This window comes from Lycorma delicatula, chromosome 2 (assembly GCF_047948215.1).
Source record: "Lycorma delicatula isolate Av1 chromosome 2, ASM4794821v1, whole genome shotgun sequence".
Classification (NCBI taxonomy): Eukaryota; Metazoa; Arthropoda; class Insecta; order Hemiptera; family Fulgoridae; genus Lycorma; species Lycorma delicatula.
The window spans coordinates 151839375-151858586 of NC_134456.1; the positions used below are offsets into that span (position 1 = coordinate 151839375).

Here is a 19212-nt window from a genome sequence, read left to right on the forward strand (position 1 = left end):
CACAGAACTGAAAATTCTACAACACAATTATGCTCATCGCCACAAATTGCATGCAACTGCTGAGACTCTTGCAAAGTTAAAACAAAAAAAAACATGAATTTGTTCCACATCCTCATACCTTAACAATTTTTTTCACTATTAAAGGGGAAAATTAATGAATCCATTTCACCACGGATGTTGAACTGAAGGATGCTATGAGGCCAAGGTAAGCCCACCAGCATTCTTCATTGACAGAATGAGATACTGGTTCACTGTTGGAAGAAATGTACAGCTGTAAATGGTGTAAGTGAAAAACAAATCTTAGTCTTTTTTGCAAACAAAATGTACTTTTTATACCATATTTGTTTCATTTTGCTATCTCTTTTCATTAGCAGGTTATGAGTAACAATGAATTACATTACAGAAAGCCCTTGTAAATAATACACAGCATTTTGTGACTTGACACCACTTTGTGACATCACTTTAATTCATAAAAAAAAACCAATTCTTCAGTCATTACTGCATAAAGATTCATAATTTTTATATTCCAATTCAGAACGTTTTTAACAAAAATCATATCTGCAAAATATATATTGTAAAATATGAGCTTCTTTAGTGCAGATTTGCTAACACAGACTAGCAAATTTTCTTAAAAACTTGTACATGATATATTTTACTGTCTGGTAATAATACTACCATATTTAATAGTATATAAATGTATTTAAATGCTATTACATTTATTTACACATTACAACCAATCGTTTTAAAATTAAAGTATTGTTATTATTATAAAATAACATGTTCTAAATTATTTATCATAAATTCAACTACATAAAAAATAAATAACAAGGTAACAAATTGAATTTAAAGGATTCTATTTATTGAAAAAATGTTGGTAGTCTGTTGTGTAACACATAAAACATAAAATTGCGTAGAGTTCAACCAACTTCCATTTATTATTTGACTATCGCTCTTAAGCACAACATTAACTGAAACTGTGCGTCTGTCTTTTATGGATAAATGTTAAAATTTACTGGGTTTTAAAATAACCAATTTTTATAAATATATATAATCTCTCAGAACAAGTACAACTTGCCTATACACTCTACTGTTTTACATCAGTAGTAAATAAATTTTTATTTACAACAGAGTTAGTTTAGGAAATTTTTGTTTTCCCTTATAGTTTTCAGTTAAGTGATTTCTGTACTTTCTCTAAGTGATAAAAAAAAGAAAAATTATTCAACGATAAAGATATAACTTAATAATAATAAGACCTCTCCAATTTAACAGCCAATTAGCAATTTCATGAATCATTTATGAAGTAAAGATTGTCATCAAGAACTATATTATTCTTTTTCTCTATAAACCATTTTTTCAAAAGGCATTTCTTAGTTTTCAAGTGACTAACTGTCACACTGTCTATTAAAAATACTCTTGTTATTCCAAAAAATTTAAAACAGCTGTACCAAAAGATTATAAAACATCATTTTACCAATGAGTGACAGTAGGTTCTTAAAACTATTCATAAGTGGAGAACTGGTATGCTTTCCCATCAGGCTTTGGCCGTGGTTTTAGGCTTATTGATTGATCCAGATCTCCTCCCTCACAAGTTATTTTCTATCAAACAATTATCTCCTTTAATCTATTTTAGTCACTTCACTTCTTGAAACATACATATAATAGATTGGTTTCTTTGTTGCCCTACCATAAACCAATATTGAGAAAGTTTTATGGTAATTCAGTTTCTTATGAATAATCAAACGCAAAGATCAATTTAATTACATTTTCCAGATACTTCTTGAGCATAAATAGATCATTTTTTTTATTCTGATCACTACATAATAATACTATACATTACATATACAGAATGGGTAGATATTATACTCCAAATATAAAAAAAGGAACTACACCAGCTACACCTAAACGGATTATGGGAAAGTTATATATAAAACCTTGATAAGAGCACTATCCATAAAAATACATATTTGATAATAAAATAAAACACAGATGTGATTAAAATCCATATTTTATAATTTAAAATATTAATACATGAAATAACTTAAGGTAAATAAACATTAAGATCTACATAAAAAATAACTACAAAATAATACACAATTCAGTAAATTTAAATATAATATTTGAATCAACCTACCAATCAATATATTAATATAATCAATATATTGATATAATTAATATCAAAATATATATATATATGAACTGGAACTTGGGGAATACCAAGGGGGATTTAGGCCATGGAGAGGTTGCCCGGAGCAAATAATATCCCTAAAACTTATGATGGACTTATATAAAAGACGGAAAAAACAACTAATAATCACCTTCGTCGACTTTAAAAGGGCCTATGATTGTATACACCGACCATCCATGCTGAATATTCTGAGAAACCTGGGCCTTCACCCTAAACTCGTAAACATGATAAAATTAACTTTAACCAATACCCAGTCCAGAGTGAAATTCAGAGGTGAACTCTATCAACCCTTCTACATAAAAACTGGATTGAGGCAAGGAGACGGCCTCTCACCACTCCTTTTTAACTGGGCCTTCGAATTTGTCATGAGAAAATGGTATGAAATAAATCCCAAAAATATAAAAATGGGTACTAAGAAAAACTCCATCACACTAAATTGCCTAGGATTTGCAGATGACATCGCTCTTTTAGCAAATAATATTCAAGAAGCCAAAACACAAATCATGAGCCTTCAAAACCTAGCACAAAAGATAGGGCTTCATATCTCTTTCGAAAAAACTGAACTAATGGCCATAGATCCTCTGGTAATAGAGCACATTACAGTAAACAATCAGAAAATTAAAATAGTAAAACAATTTAAATATCTAGGGGAAATAATAACTTATAATTTAAATGAAAAAGTGACATGGCAAAACAGGACAAATAAAATGATTAAATCCCAAAAATTAACTTGGTCAACATATAACAAAAAATGCCTTTCTGCTAAAACAAAACTTAAACATTATAAAACTGTAGTACAGCCAGAAGTCACCTACGGAAGCGAGACCCTTTTCAAAATCACTCAGAAAAACCGAATTGAAAAAATTCTGAAAATAGAGAGGAGAATTGTCAGAACGTGTATCAATAAAAAACACCAAAAAGAAGGCCAATGGTGGATTGTGCCAAATGAGGTGGTGTATCGAGAAATAGAGCCTGTTACTGATACTATGCGGAAAAAAAGAATCTCTTTCTTCGGTCATCTCATAAGGACACCGCAAACAAGACTGTCAAGAAATATCATTGAAAAGCTCTGGTTCCAAAAGCTAGAAGTAGGATGGATCAAAGAAATTAGAGAAGATATGAAAGAATTGGGAATTTCCCTGACTGACCTACAGAATAAAACTGGAAAAATTACAAAGCTAAAAGATAAAAGCATTAGATTTAAACAAAAGACAGACAAACGACAAAATACAACGAAGAGGGTGTTTACGGATGAAGAAAAGAAAGCAAGATCTGAACGGATGAAGAAATACTGGGCAGCTCGAAAGAGTAAAATAACACGCTTTTCTCAGAAAAGATCCAACTAAAATTGACTTAAGTGGTCCCATGTTGGCCGTAAAAGCATAATAATAATAATAATATATATATGGCATATATTAATATATATCAATCAGTATATTGATTGAAAAGGTGGTTTCAATATTATATTTAAATTATAATTTACCAACAGTGCCATGTTTACAAAATTCAATTCAGCAAGTGTTAAATCAAAATTATTTGAACACATATTTATTATACAAACCCAGTCAAAACACTGAAGAAAATTCAGTTTTAACTTTTTCTTTTTAATTATTGCTATTAAAACAATTTGAAAAAAGTAATAGATTTCTATAAAAAAATCTTTTAATTAAATATAAATAAATTGGTGAAAAAAGTTTTTAAACGGTTCAGTAATTTATTAAAAATGGCAATGGAAGTATAATAAGACCCTTTATCGTAAACCAAAGTACTCTGTTAAGTCACATGAAAATGGTTACAAGCGATATTGTTAATTTTTAAGAATAGGTGAACAATTTTAATTTTCTAAATATAGGTCAATATGATTTCAACTCTGAATCGTACTATCAAACTCTATGAATAAATTCATTTAGCAAAGATTTCTGAATTAGAGTTGAATTTTCAACCGGGTGGTCTATACCTTGCTTAACATTAACAATTACTCAACTTACTTTATAAACTGTTAAACCCACTTGCATCGTACATGCAACTATTACTAAAGCAGTTGAGCAACTGTAAATACTTTAACATTTTCTAAAACAAAATACGCCTAATATAATTTGACAGCAAAATTTTGCATTTCCAACCACCAACAAATTAAACGAAATTAAGTAATTAAACTGATGGCACAAATGATGACCTTGATGGGATGAAACTAATCATTTTCAAAGTATTGTACTTTTAACTTTTTCCTAAGATCGCTTTCCTTTTTTATTTATTCAAAATCTCTTATTTCAGTACTCCACTGTTTTAGTTTTGCAAATTATTTTTACAAATAAAATTCAAGTAATCCACTTCCATTGGTTGATCTAATCTGCTCATATTTCATCCTAATTGGTTGTTATAATTATTAATTTAAACACCATTGGTTGTTCTAATCTTCTCATATTTCATTTTAATTAATAGAACTCAAAAATATTTTTGCTTATGTTTTATCCAAAGAAAAAACATTCACAAACTTAATGAAAAAATTACAAAAAAACTTGTCCTAAAATTCTTTTATGGCCATTTTGTTTTTATTTAGTTGCCCTCACATGATGTGAGCTCTTATTTTAATAAAGATAAATATAATAAATAAGATATTTTAATAAAAAATGACAACTAAACGTACCAAATTTAAACAATATAAACTAAGAATAATATTGTTTATTTATTAATACAGTTACAACCTGACATCTTTACATTATAATTAATTAAGACAACTGATTAATAATTAGCAGAACTATAATTCAAAATTCTCTACAAAGTTAAAACAATTTTAAAAGTTATCAAACAGAAAAAGTAGACATTAAGCTGCTTTACATAACTGATCCCAGACTTTTTTATGGTTTTGTAACACATGAAAAAATTCATGGTACAAGAGACTCACTATGATGCCAGTTCCAGTTGTAAACAGAGTGAAGAAGTAATTTTTAGGGCTTGATATCACCTCCACTTTGATGGATTTGGCATGCCAATACCATCACCATTACCATTACCCTTTTGAGCAAAAGGATAAGTAGTCAGCTTACAATGGAGTTTATTGATGTTTTTTTCAGGGTAGAAAGAGGGGATCCCCACTTTAAATCCAAAATGGCAGTTTCCAATCTGTCCCCATTTACAAATAAACTTCATTTGACAATTTTCAGGTGGTTCAAGTAACTTATTTAACCTCCCTCTTACCACCCTGCAAATGGGCATCAATAATAAAATAAATTAGATTAAAAAAAACTAAAAATAAAAACATTTACTAACTTTTTCAGTTGTAAGCTGACTATCTGCACTTGTCAGTAAAGAAGGGACAGTAAACCAATAATCTACACATCACTTCTCACTTTTCCTATCACGACTGACATAGCATCTTGCTAATCTCAAGAATCCCTCTGTTCTTTTCAAGAATGACCTGTGTGTGACTAATGTCACATTGCCTAAACACATTGCGTGTAGCAATGGATATATAATATATAGTAAAATAAAATGTATTAAAACAACTAACTGATTATTAAAATCATATGACAAAAGCAAAATTTAAAAGAATTACCTTAGGAAACAAATTAAATATAAGCAATTAACAGCATTACCTCAGTAAATTCCCACATCACACTTATTGCCCATAATATTCCTAGATGTCTGACAAGCAGAGCTTTAAAAGCCCATCCAAGAAAATGGCCTAAAGCAAATATGTCAATATGGTCCCATATTTTTTCAACTGTTATAACAGAACAGTTCACTCCATACTCCTGAAAATAATACAGACGAGGTTAGGGTTCGGAATAAAAATAAATTGGGTAAACAAAGCAAAGCCATATGGTTAACAATAAAATTACACATATTCAACTGAACACCAAAATAAAATTTCTATACTTTTCAAAATTCTTACTTCAAATAATAAAATAATTAATATTCTGATTACAGTGCGGACTAAAATATAAGATAACTTTCTGGTGTCTAATAGACACAATAAAAAAGAGATTAACATAAAAAAAAAGTTAACAAAATACTTACTTTATCCATATCAATATGGAAATGCTCTAATTCTGGATCAATCCAATATAATATACTCATTACAGTTTTATAATTTTGAAATAGAAGAAATACAAGTGATAACAGATAAAGTACACTGAGACCGAATACAATTCTCCAGAATGCAGGATGAGGCCTTGTAAATGGCCCATTTGGAAATGCTAGAACAGATATTATAACAAAGAAGAACACGACACAACAAACACCAGCACGAATATTATCATCTAAGCTACCTTCATCTCTGTAACAGAAAGAAAAAAAATATTTAATCACTTAAATTAAATTTTTAATAAACAAACATAAATGTTTTACTGCTATTAATGAAGAACTACAATAAAATGAGAGCAAGGCATCATTTACAAACTTAAAGCAGGATAAAGAAAGCTCTTTAAATCAATATCCTCAATTTCAAGGGATTATTTTCAATCAAGTATAACTGATTTTTCCTACATCTTTTTTTATCCATACATATATATCTTTCTCACAGCTCACAATTAAACTCTTTTAACATTTCAATAATGTAATCAAGCATTACTTTCAAAAATTATTAAAGACTATCTATGAGATTATTATTATTATTAAAGACTATCAAATTCAGTTTTTCAAATATTTTTAAATCAGATAGGCAGTTTAATCTGTATAAGAACTGAACAGTTAAAACAGTTATATAGAGTAATCCTGCTCTGTGATTACAGAGCAGGATTACTCTATATAACTGAATACAGAGCCTCTGTTACAATCTGTACAATATGGTTCAACCTAGAATGGTGACTCCTTCATTCAACTACCCTTACCTTACACATAACAGTGTAGTGATATCTCTCTACCAATCAGATCATGCTATTCTCTCATCTTCCTATGCCAACTATCATGTTCTTCCATTTTATTATGTTAACCCATTATACTCTCTCTTAATGATCCAACCTTCTTGTACTTGAAACAGATCCCTACTCCACTTACGCAATCAATTGAAAATACCACTTCTCTGTTAACTATTTCAAAGTACACATATTTTTAACAATAAACTCTATGATATACAAAATCTGTTTGAAATCAGAGCTTTGTGCCAAGGTACTTTGGACAACACAACAGCTGCAGGATTCTTGGTAATATAGTCAAAGAACATTGTCAAAAATTTTTTTTTATTACTTTATATAATTAAAAAAGTGGGTATTTTAGTCACTCTATAACTGGAAAATTCTTAAGGCTATTGACAGCTGTTTTAATCGAAACGTTTATCAAGTAGTTCTTTAACAACAGTGATACACTTTCTGTCGGGTTACAATGATAATCTAATTTTGGAAGGAAAGGAACTGTATGGTTACAGTGAAACTCCAAAAGGACCTATAAATATGTAAATCTATAATGCATGTAAATTTTTGGTAAAGTTTTTATTCTTTATGATTTAAATTTTTAATTATTAGTTCATATATCAGAAAATGAAAGAAATGTAAACAAACCACTATTAAGAAGGCAACGATATGTATTCAGCCTAACTTTCTCAACCACACGTCCATAGCTAAAAAAAGTTTGAATCCTGAAACAAAATGCTTTTAAATTACCTACTACCTAACACAGACATGTAAACGTGGGATAGTAAATTATAACAGATATCTAATTTGGAAATTTCAGACTTTGGTGAAACAACATGTAATGAAAATGAATTAAAATATGAATGAGAACTGATAGAAGATTGGCAAATATTTTTATCAGGAATATCATGATATTTTGAAATAGAAAACCATTCTTTCCTGAGTACTAATAAAATCCAGAGAATCATATCCAAAACAGTAATAATTTTTAATGTAATTTATCGATCAAAGATTTAACATTTTTCAGATGAAGCTATGTGTTGAGAAATCTTTTGTCATAAGAAGCAGTAAATTTTATAGCTGTTTGCCATTCAAAACATTTTTCTACTTCCCTTATTATTAATAGGGGTATTAGTCATTTTACCAGCCTTTCAATACAACCAAACCACAATATTTTAAAAACATCATAATTTTATGTATGTAATTTTCATTAAAGAATGGAAAAAAGTTGTGAAGAAAAATTTAAATTTAAACAAGCAGGAATTTAGGCTGTATTAGAAATAATTCAATTACTTCATGCAAGTACAGAACACAAAGAATCTATAAATCTGTTTTACTGAAAATGACTTTGAAATGACTATATTCTTCTCTAACAGATGTTCAAGACTGCTAGAAGTTTCCTTCTTTAACACAATTTTTCCATATCATCTCATTGTTAATGTAAATTATGAAATGATGCGCAGACATAGACTGCAGACTATAGATTAGTCATGCAAAATAAAAAAATACAATTTTTCAGAAAATATATTTTTTATTTCTTATATTTCCTTTCAAATCTATATCTTAGTACAATGATAGTTAAGTTTTTCGACCCCATCCTAATAATATGCTTTATCAGTCTTCAAAAAGTAGACAGATGTTTCACAATATCTTCATTTTGTGAAAATTTCTTTCTAGGAAATGTTTTATGAATATCTGGAAACAGATAATAGCCAAAAGGTAATCTAAGTCTAGTGTATAGGGGTTTTGTTGAAGAATTTTGTAGTGATAATTTGGATAATTTTGCTGTTGCAATCATAGAAGATTGAGCTGGTGTGTTGTCTCAGTGAAAAAAGTCTTCTTTTTCATCAATGTGGTTGTTTTTTCATTAATTCAATTAGATGATCCAGCAAAGATGCATAATACTGGCTCAGTTACAGTTTTATTCTTCTCCAGAACGTCAATGATTACACCATGAGAATCCCAACAGTGGCCATCAAACTTACCTTCTGATAGAACAGTTTTCACCTTCTTTGGATGGAGTTCCCAACTGCAAGCCACTGTTTTGACCGTCTCTTGATTTCAGATTGACAGTGACATATTAAAGTTTCATAAACTGTTATGAGGCAGCATAACAGTTCTCTTAATTATGTTCAAACAGCTCTAAACTAAATAAAATTTACAATTTTGATTGCTTCTGATTAACAAGTATGTTTGATCAACAGACGACATTCTGTTTTGTCCATTTTTGACCAAATCACAATACTTGATTTACTCAAACAACCACAGATAACAGAATTATGAATTCACCTAATTAAAACTTGGTGTAGTTCCTAGCACTGAAATGGAAAATCAATGACTTTTGCAATGCACTGAGTGCAATCTCTTGACTCTCCACCAACTTATCAATCACCCACAGTATAGTGTATAATAGCTTTAAAAACTCACTTTTGAGTGGGGAAAAAATTGCTCGAGAATTTAAAAACAGAAATTTTCTTTATCAAAAGTCATATTAAAACAGGCTATTAGAAAAACTTTTTTTTTTAAATCCTTAAAACAAGTAACACTGTTCCTAAATAACATAATACTAACTTTCTATATTATTCAGTAATTAAAAGTTATGGGATAAAGATCTCATGACTACATGAAAAAGAAGCAAAAAGTAGGGTACTTTTTTTAAAACTAATATACTGTTAAATGTTTACGGGTTTTATTAAGTTATCTGAAACAATAAAATAATAAGTAGAAGGCTTCATGTATCATACAACTCAATTTTTCCCACCAAATGTTTTATAAGATATAATTCCTCAAAGGCAGGTTTTCCTTTTATGATTACACATTATTCTGTACTTCTCATTAATCATGTAACTGATCATTTGTAAATAAATATCTTCCTCTAGAAGAAGACTGATTATACAAGCAATACATCCTATAAGTAGGTGTTAAACTATATTATTCAGATACATCTCATCTGTAACAGTTATACAATTTCTGAATGATACAAAACCACTACATCAAACTATATACTTCTACTTAATTTTAGAAACATAACGCAATTGATGGTAATAAAACCTGTAAACTAAAATTATATGGCAGGTAATATGCTCTTGATACCTCACACAAGATTTTTTTTATATTTTTATTTTAAATGAATGTGTAACTGATAAAATAAAAGCTCACGACTTACTTGATTTAATGTTATTATGCCATATTTATTATCATGCAGCAACTTCATATAAAATAAATTGCACATATACTTCCAATGAAGTCTATATTTATAATTACAGCATTTAAAATGCAAAATAGCTCAAAAAATTGTGTATAATACAAATCCATTGATACAATCAATTACACAACTTTACATAAAAATGAAACTGTTAATTTACACTGGTAGAATAATATACACAGCAACATAATATAAATATAAATAGAATATTAATAGCAAAACACATATTTTCTTTGTCTAAATATATGATATATAATCAAAAGAGGACACATATGATCAAAAGAGAATTCTCCTTAGCCTAGAAAATCAAATTTCTTGCTCATGGACCACAATAAATTGGACATTTATCAGAAAAAAAATACTGTTGTCCCAGATCCAGCATTTGGAAATCATGCTAATAAAGGAAGGAAGGCTAAACACACTGTTCCATATCTCCATCCAATGACTAAAATGGTTTAATTTTCAAATCTTTTGAATATGATCATGCATTGTTCACCATGAGATGCATAAGTTTGGCTGCTCTTTAGATTTACTTGGAGATTGCTCAATAGGAACAGTGACGGGGAAGGCAACGTGTTTGTATTTAAATTTTCTTCAGTGTCAAAAGACACTGCCAAGAGTAAATGCACATATCTTCCAATCAAGTATCGTTGATTTATGACAAGTAACGTTGATTTATGAAAGGGTCCTTGTTGTTAAAGCATTGTTTGCCCTGAGCATCATTGTTCATGCACTTGAAATGTGTCACCAATCATTTCTCAACAATGAATTATATCCACTCATATCAGCCATGGCTTTACAAATGAACAAGCAAGCATGTGAATGTTCTTTATAACCTTAAGAGCATTAATCCAATCATAGTACAGAAATTATATCTTAGGAATGGTACTGAATACCATAACTTTCAAAACAGTAACAGCAAGTTAATTACAGGGGGGAAGGGGAACTTTTCGAACATACTGACATCTAGGAACATCCAGGTATAAAACAATATTAACCAGTCATGATGGAAACAATGAAAAACATTTCCAAATCACCTAAATGAAGCACTTAATTCAACTTTCGTTCACAGTTGCTAATATCTTTCTCCTTTCAACTATGTTTTTATTAAAAAAAAAAAAAACTCTACAATCTCTGATATGATCTCCTGTCACTTGTGATGACTGATGAAATATGATATTGTCCAAGTGCTTAGTTGTTCATAGCTGCAGTGATTTTATATATTTACATTCAAGTTGTGCAAAGTGGACGTTTATTTTATGCTGTTAATGTAAAAAATTGAGCTTTCATGTTTAAAAATGTTAAATATTTTAAATTACATAAATCTAGAATTTATGTAAAAAATAGGCATAATATATGTGTTTTTTTTTTAAATTTGTTTTCTTTGTAAATTAGCTGCTTATTTTCAAATATTAGGATGTAAATAAAGGTTGTATTAGTTAATGTCTTACAGAAAATTGTTTATGTACATGGAAAATCTTCTTTTTATATCTTATTTGTTAAAAGTACCAATTTATGTGTCTTGAATAGTTGAAAAAGTATTAAAAAAAACAAAAGAACTGTATAAAGGTTCAATGTAGCTAACATTTATTGGTCAATGTAAAGATATTTCTGAAGTAATATCTCTTTTTTTTTAATTTTCTATTACAAAACCTTTTTATATCTACTTTATTATTTATATGAAAAAATAATGACTAATACCTCTTTTTTCATAATAATGAAATCCTTCTGGAATTAAGCCAAAAAAATTAATGAATGAAAAAAATACCAGGATGGGCCAAAGAAATGGGAAATTATCTTTGCGATAGGTTGACATGATTGCAGTTTGTGTAAATATGTCTGTATATATACCATTGCACAGCCAAACTGATGCCATAGTTGAGATAAAATGGTTAAGTGATGAACAATATGCGTTCGTTGTAATATATTACAAAAGTGGTGTCTACAACCCAAGGAGTTACAACAATCATTGCCATGATCATGTCCTATCTTATCAAGCAGTAAATACCTGGGTTAAGAATTCTGAAGAAAAATCCTCAGCATAAAAACCCATCGATAAGGGTAACAAAAGTTCACACACTTCCAAATCTTTGAATCTGTTAAAGTTACCGTTTTGCAGAGCCTGATGTTATCAGCCTCTTAAGTCACTCAAGATCGCTTACTGTACTGTATTCAAATTTGCAAAGAATATTGTCAAAAGATTTGAATTTCCCCCACATAAATTGCAGTCTGTTCAAGAAATGAATCCTCAGAGCTTATGAAAATCTCTGAGAAAAGTTTTAAATAATTTTGAAAATTATCTACATTTTCTTCCCAATTTTTTACATGAAGCAAACTTTTACTTTAGTAAATAAACAATATTTTCCGATATTAAGTATTATAAAATCTGAAGTAGTTCATAAGTGACCCCTTCACACAGAAAAGGTAGTGGTTTGATATGCTGTCACATCCCAGAGAATTTCTGGATCACATTTTTTTTTGAAAATGACAACAGTCATGAAACAACTGTATCAAGATTTAACTGTGTATTCTGGATATTTATTGTGTACACAGTATAAAGATTTAATACACCAAATACTATATTTAATCAATATATATCCAGTACATTTATAATTACATTTAAGTAAATATTTATGATAGTGGTTGATAAATAACAAATGATGGAAATTTAGTATAGAAGTTATGATGTATATATCTAATTACTGACAAAAACTTCTTAATGTAAAAGGGCTTTGTCCCCACTCAGCTCCCTCCCTCAAACTGCCTTTTATAAAGGTAAACAACCCTCTTACAAAATTAAAAAAATAAATAAAAATAAATCACATTCTGTAAATCATACATTTCATTTAAAAGTTACCAAAATAAAAGAAAATTGGGTCTGTGCCAGCAAAGTTTCAACTACATTTTTTCATAATTTCTGTGGTACAAGTCAAACAGTTCAACTTAAAGTTTAAATAATGTACTCTTTACAAAATTTACAAACCCAATATATATTTTTAATTTTTCATCTTCTGATCAACTAAGAATCACTGCTCTTTGTTACAATCCATTGTTGAATGTTACATTGAAATACAAGCAACAATGTGTTAAAGAAAAAACATCCAAAAATTAAATTACTAATGTTATTTAAATAAAAAATTAGTGAAATCAAAAGACGAGTGAGAAAAATAAGTAGCTATTAAGGCAAAGATTGTTTAACATGTACAATAAAATCATGTAAGAGTACAAATGTATATCTCATAAAATAATAAAACATTGGATTCTGGATGATGATGGATAAAATGATTAAATAAGTTTTAACAAATATTAATATAAGCTGTAAGATGTAGAACAGATCAATCGATCAAATTAAACAAGAATAATCAATATTTAATTTTAAAATTAAATAAAGTGTGATAAGATGACATTTAAATACAATAAAATGCAAGCTTTGATTTAGTAGGAATTACCTACTACTAGCATCATTTAATAAGTTCTCGGCCTGACACAGAGATGGCAAAAGTAGTATTAAATAATTACGATATTTGTCAACTATGATCCTTTAGATAGCATCCTGCAAAATTGTATGTATGTGCATTCAGTTGCTTGTTTGTAAAGACTGAGTAAATCAAATAAGTTAATATATTTTCCTAAAAAAAAAAAAAAAAAAAAGGATAAAATCAAAGTTCGAGCTGTAATAAAATACTTTTATTTAAAGGTTATCGATGGATACACAAAAAAGTTGGATTCCATTTTAAAGGATTCTTCCCCTTCGTTTTTGGCGGAAAAAGTGGGCTGCTGAATTTAAATGTGGTTGTACATATATTCAAGAAGATGAATATTTAGGATGCCCAAAAACCGCTACGACCTAAGAAATTTCAGAAATATCTACAATTACTGATTGCCAAACAACGGTATACAAGCTAATTAGCATTGGAAACATCGCAATAAACGGTGTATACCCAGTACATTTTACACAATGTTTTGAATACGTAAAAGCTTTTTGTACAGGTGTCACATTTAACAGTCACCAAAAACACATTTGACTGAATTTTCAAGGTGATTAGGCTTGTTTAAACGTTATTCTGGCAAGTTCCTTTGACATTTGATAACAACAGATGATAAATAGATTCAGCCAATACATTCAAGACCAAACAGTTAAAAAGAGCAGGTTAAATAAACATATAGTTGTCACATATGCTATTCTGAAAAATATAAAGATGAAATGTGCACTTTCTAAGCACATCACATATAATATACTTAAAAATATAACAAAAATAAAAACAGTAATAATACAATGAATAGCAATATGGGTATGCTGCCTAATAGCAAGCCTCTTTCCTCTTCAAGCAACCAGTGAGAACTGACTGTGAGCTCTTTGCCAAAGACCTTGGTTGTGTCTAAACCTGCATGGCCAATCTTGGTCATTTAGTTAATAGTGGGTCATCGTTTAGTGCAGCTGTGCACCAACTGAATAATGCTAAGTTTAAAAGTTGAGCAATGCATCAATTTGAAATTTTTAGTAAAATTAAACAAAACACCAACAGAATGTTTTCAAATACTTACTGAGCCTTACCAGGAAGACTGTACATCTCATGCAAGTGTTCGAGTGGCACAAAATATTCAGTGAAAACATCATAATATAGAAGACAATGAAAGATCTGGACTTTCCACTTCAATAAGTGAAGAAAATGTAGAAAACATTAGCCGGATTGTTCAAGATGATTGCTGACTAAATGTCCAAATTATAGTCAAAGCCATAAACATTGACAAAAACACTGGGCAGAAGAAATATATGTAGATCATAACATGAAAAAGATTTCTACCCTAGAATTCTCATTGGGCAAAAAGAATGCTGTAAGGAAATCTGTGCTGATATGCAGCATCTTGATGCCAACCCCAACCTTTATAAAAAAAATTACAGTGATGATGTTATAACAATCAAGACAAAATAACAATCAATAGTTTGGAAAACCCAATCTTCATAAAAAATAAAAAAAGCTCACCAAAGCAAGTCTAAATTCAAAGTCATGTTCATTGTGTTATTTGATGTCAAGGGTATAATTTTGGATTAATGAGTTCCAGATGGCATATCAGTAAACCAGCATTATTATATAAAGTTTAGACAAAGCTGAAACATCAGAAGAAAAGTGATCAGACTTGAGTAAAAAAAGATGTCATTCCTCATTTTATCATCATCAGGGCAATGAATCTACTAATGCAGTACTTTTAGCAAACAGACATTATTACATGGAACAACTTGGTACTAACTTTTTTCGTTTCCCTAAAAATAAATTAAAGGAACATGTTTTGGATCAGTTGATGAAATAAGAAAAAAAATCGGCAAAGGTTTATAACAACGAACAAAATCTGATCTGCTATATGCCTTTGATTGATAGTAAACAAGACTGTATTAGTGTGTAAGTACCAATGGGTACAATACTGAAAGGACCATTGTTAACACATATTTTTTTTTTTGTCTTCAGTCATTTGACTGGTTTGATGCAGCTCTCCAAGATTCCCTATCTAGTGCTAGTCGTTTCATTTCAGTATACCCTCTACATCCTACATCCCCAACAATTTGTTTTACATATTCCAAACGTGGCCTGCCTACACAATTTTTCCCTTCTACCTGTCCTTCCAATATTAAAGCGACTATTCCAGGATGCCTTAGTATGTGGCCTATAAATCTGTCTCTTCTTTTAACTATATTTTTCCAAATGCTTCTTTCTTCATCTATTTGCCGCAATACCTCTTCATTTGTCACTTTATCCACCCATCTGATTTTTAACATTCTCCTTTTTTTAACACATAAATAAAGGTGAGTTATTGTAACTGTATAATTATTACCTTGTATAATTTTACTTCAAAATTTTTAAATGTGCTTATTAGTTACTAAAAATGTACCTCATACCAAATAGCACTCAAAAGAATAAATGCAGTAATTTTAAAACAAACAAAAAACAACGAAAGTAAACAGAATATATAAATAATTAAAAGAATGTTTTTGGTTCTCAAATACATCATAATATAAATATATTTTTTCTACGGTTGTATTATAACATTTGAATTACATGGCTGGAACCTATATCATAATGAGGGTCATTATGAACAAAATTTTCATCATGATACAGGTATTTAACCATTCACAAGCCTACTTTTTTATCCATATCAGAAGTGGCTATTGTTAAATATAACAGCTGTTTTTTACTTTGCTTTTAATGCGATTTAATAGTTAGCAAGCAGCCGTTAATTTGAAAGTACACCAATAGTTATATAAGTTTCTATAATACACTGTTAGCCTTTTATTAATTGTATTGGATTCTAGGGAAGAAATGTTTTTAACCCTAAAAGATCTGTAAACAATGTTATCTTCTAACTATGATTTTAATAAAAAATTCCAATATTTTTTCAGCTGTAGAAAAAATATCGTATGCATCTCTCTATTTGCCATTAATGCACTTTCTCAGTTTAGATATGGCTATCATTATAAGCTCATTACATAATGTACAATTTAAATATTGTTTATACTGCGTTACATTTAAAATGATTACACCAGTATTTTTATTTTATTTTGGAAAAGAATAAGAACAGAAATAATAAATGGCAAAAGTTACTGAACTTTAGTCCAAATCTCAGCTTCACTCTTGACACATTGCACTAAAAAGATTATATTGGATATCTTTTGCAGAAGTGGCATTACTACGTTGTCTAATAACCAATTTCAGATAAAGCAACACTTTCTAACAATACATGAATTCTGTTGGAAGGACATCAACTTTTAGACATTATAGAATAAAAACACAGAGCACAAATAAAGTAAATCAACAAAACAACATTAGACCATTTAGTCAAAAGCAAATACCAGCTGACTTTATAAATGAGTTAAACCTATGATTGCTAACTGAAAAAATTAAAACTGGAAATGTAGCTGATTTACATAAAACTGAAAGGCAATTTGTTTTTTTCTTGCTTTCTTATTCAGCAGCACTGGATTTGTAACAATGCCACCTAAAGAACTGAATTTCATTTGGAGCAATACCAACTAAGGAACAGCAAATAACAACCCAAGTACAATGTTCATTAATCACCACTTACAGAGTTAGATCACACTAATTATTTATTAGGTTTCATGAATATTATATTTATTTATGTATCTGCGAGAGTAACATAATTTGAATTTAATGGCGTTTACACTGTGGCAATGGTGTTCCTGTTTGATTATGATAAATATTACTTAAATCTTAATAATAGTAGCAATTTAAATTTTGTTGACAAACTATCTTTGTAGTGTTACATTCACTGAAAATTTCTAGACGAAATTATTAAATAACTCCAAAATATAACTGAAAATTCATCAGGCAATATTAAACATGAAAAGAATGATTCCATAAAAATTAAATACTTTTTAATGTACTACTGTTTGATAAAACTTATAGTAATAATATGAGTATTAATGTCTTTATAAGGAAAACTATTTTCGTATTATTAATCTGTTTTTTTTAATATTCAAATGTTAACAGGGGCTCATGATCACTCGACACAAAAAAAAATAATTTACTAACTATTATTTTCTTCACTACAACTCATTTAATTAGTACCAAATAAAAAAAAATGTTTACAAACAATAGCAGATGAGTTATATAAGAAGAAATATAGGAAATTTTACCTTATAAATGAGAAATAAACAACCGCTGCAATCGAGACCGCTAACAAGGTTATCGTATGAGGTTTATAAAACAGCTCCAGTGATATATCATCTACTGGCCGTTCGTTAATAGTATTAAACTTTGCTTTATAAACAGTCGTCAATTCGTTAGGCCTAACCATTTTTAAATGGAAAAAATTATTTACATAACTAACACACTAAAGCAAATTATTCACAATAATTATAATCTCCGCTAACAGATCACGCCATAATTTCTCAATTTGTAGAAGATAAGAAATTCAGGTTAGCCAAAATTCAAATGTAAACTGAAACTGAAAATTTTACAAACTGGTATTGTTAAACATAAAACACAAAGAAAGAATTAAAAAATATTATATTTCTATTATAAATCATGTATAAGTAGTTTATGTACACGCCATTATATGGCATGTATAAAATATTTATTGTAACAGAAGGACATTTTTATGCGAATGGATAAAAGACAACTTTTCGTTACACTGAATAGATTTTATGTAATCAGTCTCAACTGCTGCATCCCATGAAAAATTACATTATTAAATTTCCAAATAATCCAGATATCATCAAGCTTCTTAATGAAAGCAAGAATTTTGTCTGTCATTAATTAAATGTTTTTATTATGTCCTTGTAAATTTACATTCAAGTCGTTTAAATGCGAAAATACATCAGCTAAGTAAGCCAATACCAACATAACATATACTCATTCGGTAAAAATCATTGAGAATGATATTTGTTTATCATGGAAAAATACTATTAATTCAACTCATAATTCCAACAACTGAGGTAGCACTTTCCCCGGTAATAACCAACTCACTTCTGTATGGAAAGGAAGAGTTTTTTCTTTTCGTCCACTTTATCACATAATTTGGCAAGTAGCCTATTCTGTAATGGTCAACTTTTAATAAGATTAACCATTTTTACAACTTGAATTTGTTTGAGATTTTCCAGCATGTGTGTGAAGGAAGCAGTGGTATTAATTCTGTTCTTGGTATAAGATGATCTTTTAATTTTTTCAGAAATTCACTGTTCTTTCCTGTTATCATCTTTGCACCATCACTACATACTGCAATACATTTTGTCCAGTCTATGTTATAGTTTTTAGTAGCTTCATAAAAAATATCAAAAAAAAGCTTCATACAACTGGGCATCGTCCTGTATGAAGTTTTTTTATAGTGTTTTGTATGAAGAAATGTTTGGCCACATCTATTGATTTATCAAATTGAATAGTAAAAAATTCACTTGAACTCACTTGTTGAATTATCTGACTACGAACATCAGCAGCCATGCCTTGATACTGTATCATTAG

General features: G+C 29.2%; 1 protein-coding gene across 7 annotated transcripts in view; it reads right to left on the reverse strand.

Moving 5' to 3' along the window:
* Pss (phosphatidylserine synthase 1 homolog l(3)77CDf) overlaps nucleotides 1–18156 on the reverse strand; it is a 93376-nt gene extending 75220 nt beyond the window's left edge. For 6 of the 7 annotated variants that reach the window (XM_075356475.1, XM_075356471.1, XM_075356479.1 and 3 more), the window contains exons 1-3: nucleotides 17889–18156; nucleotides 6206–6464; nucleotides 5782–5940 (exon numbers count right to left, since the gene is read on the reverse strand). In XM_075356475.1, the coding sequence (XP_075212590.1) occupies nucleotides 5782–5940; nucleotides 6206–6464; nucleotides 17889–18049 (579 nt within the window). In that variant the 5' untranslated portion in view covers nucleotides 18050–18156. The remainder of the gene's footprint in view (nucleotides 1–5781; nucleotides 5941–6205; nucleotides 6465–17888) is intronic. The other variant, XM_075356477.1, reaches the window with a different exon arrangement.
* Nucleotides 18157–19212: the final 1056 nt, after the last annotated feature.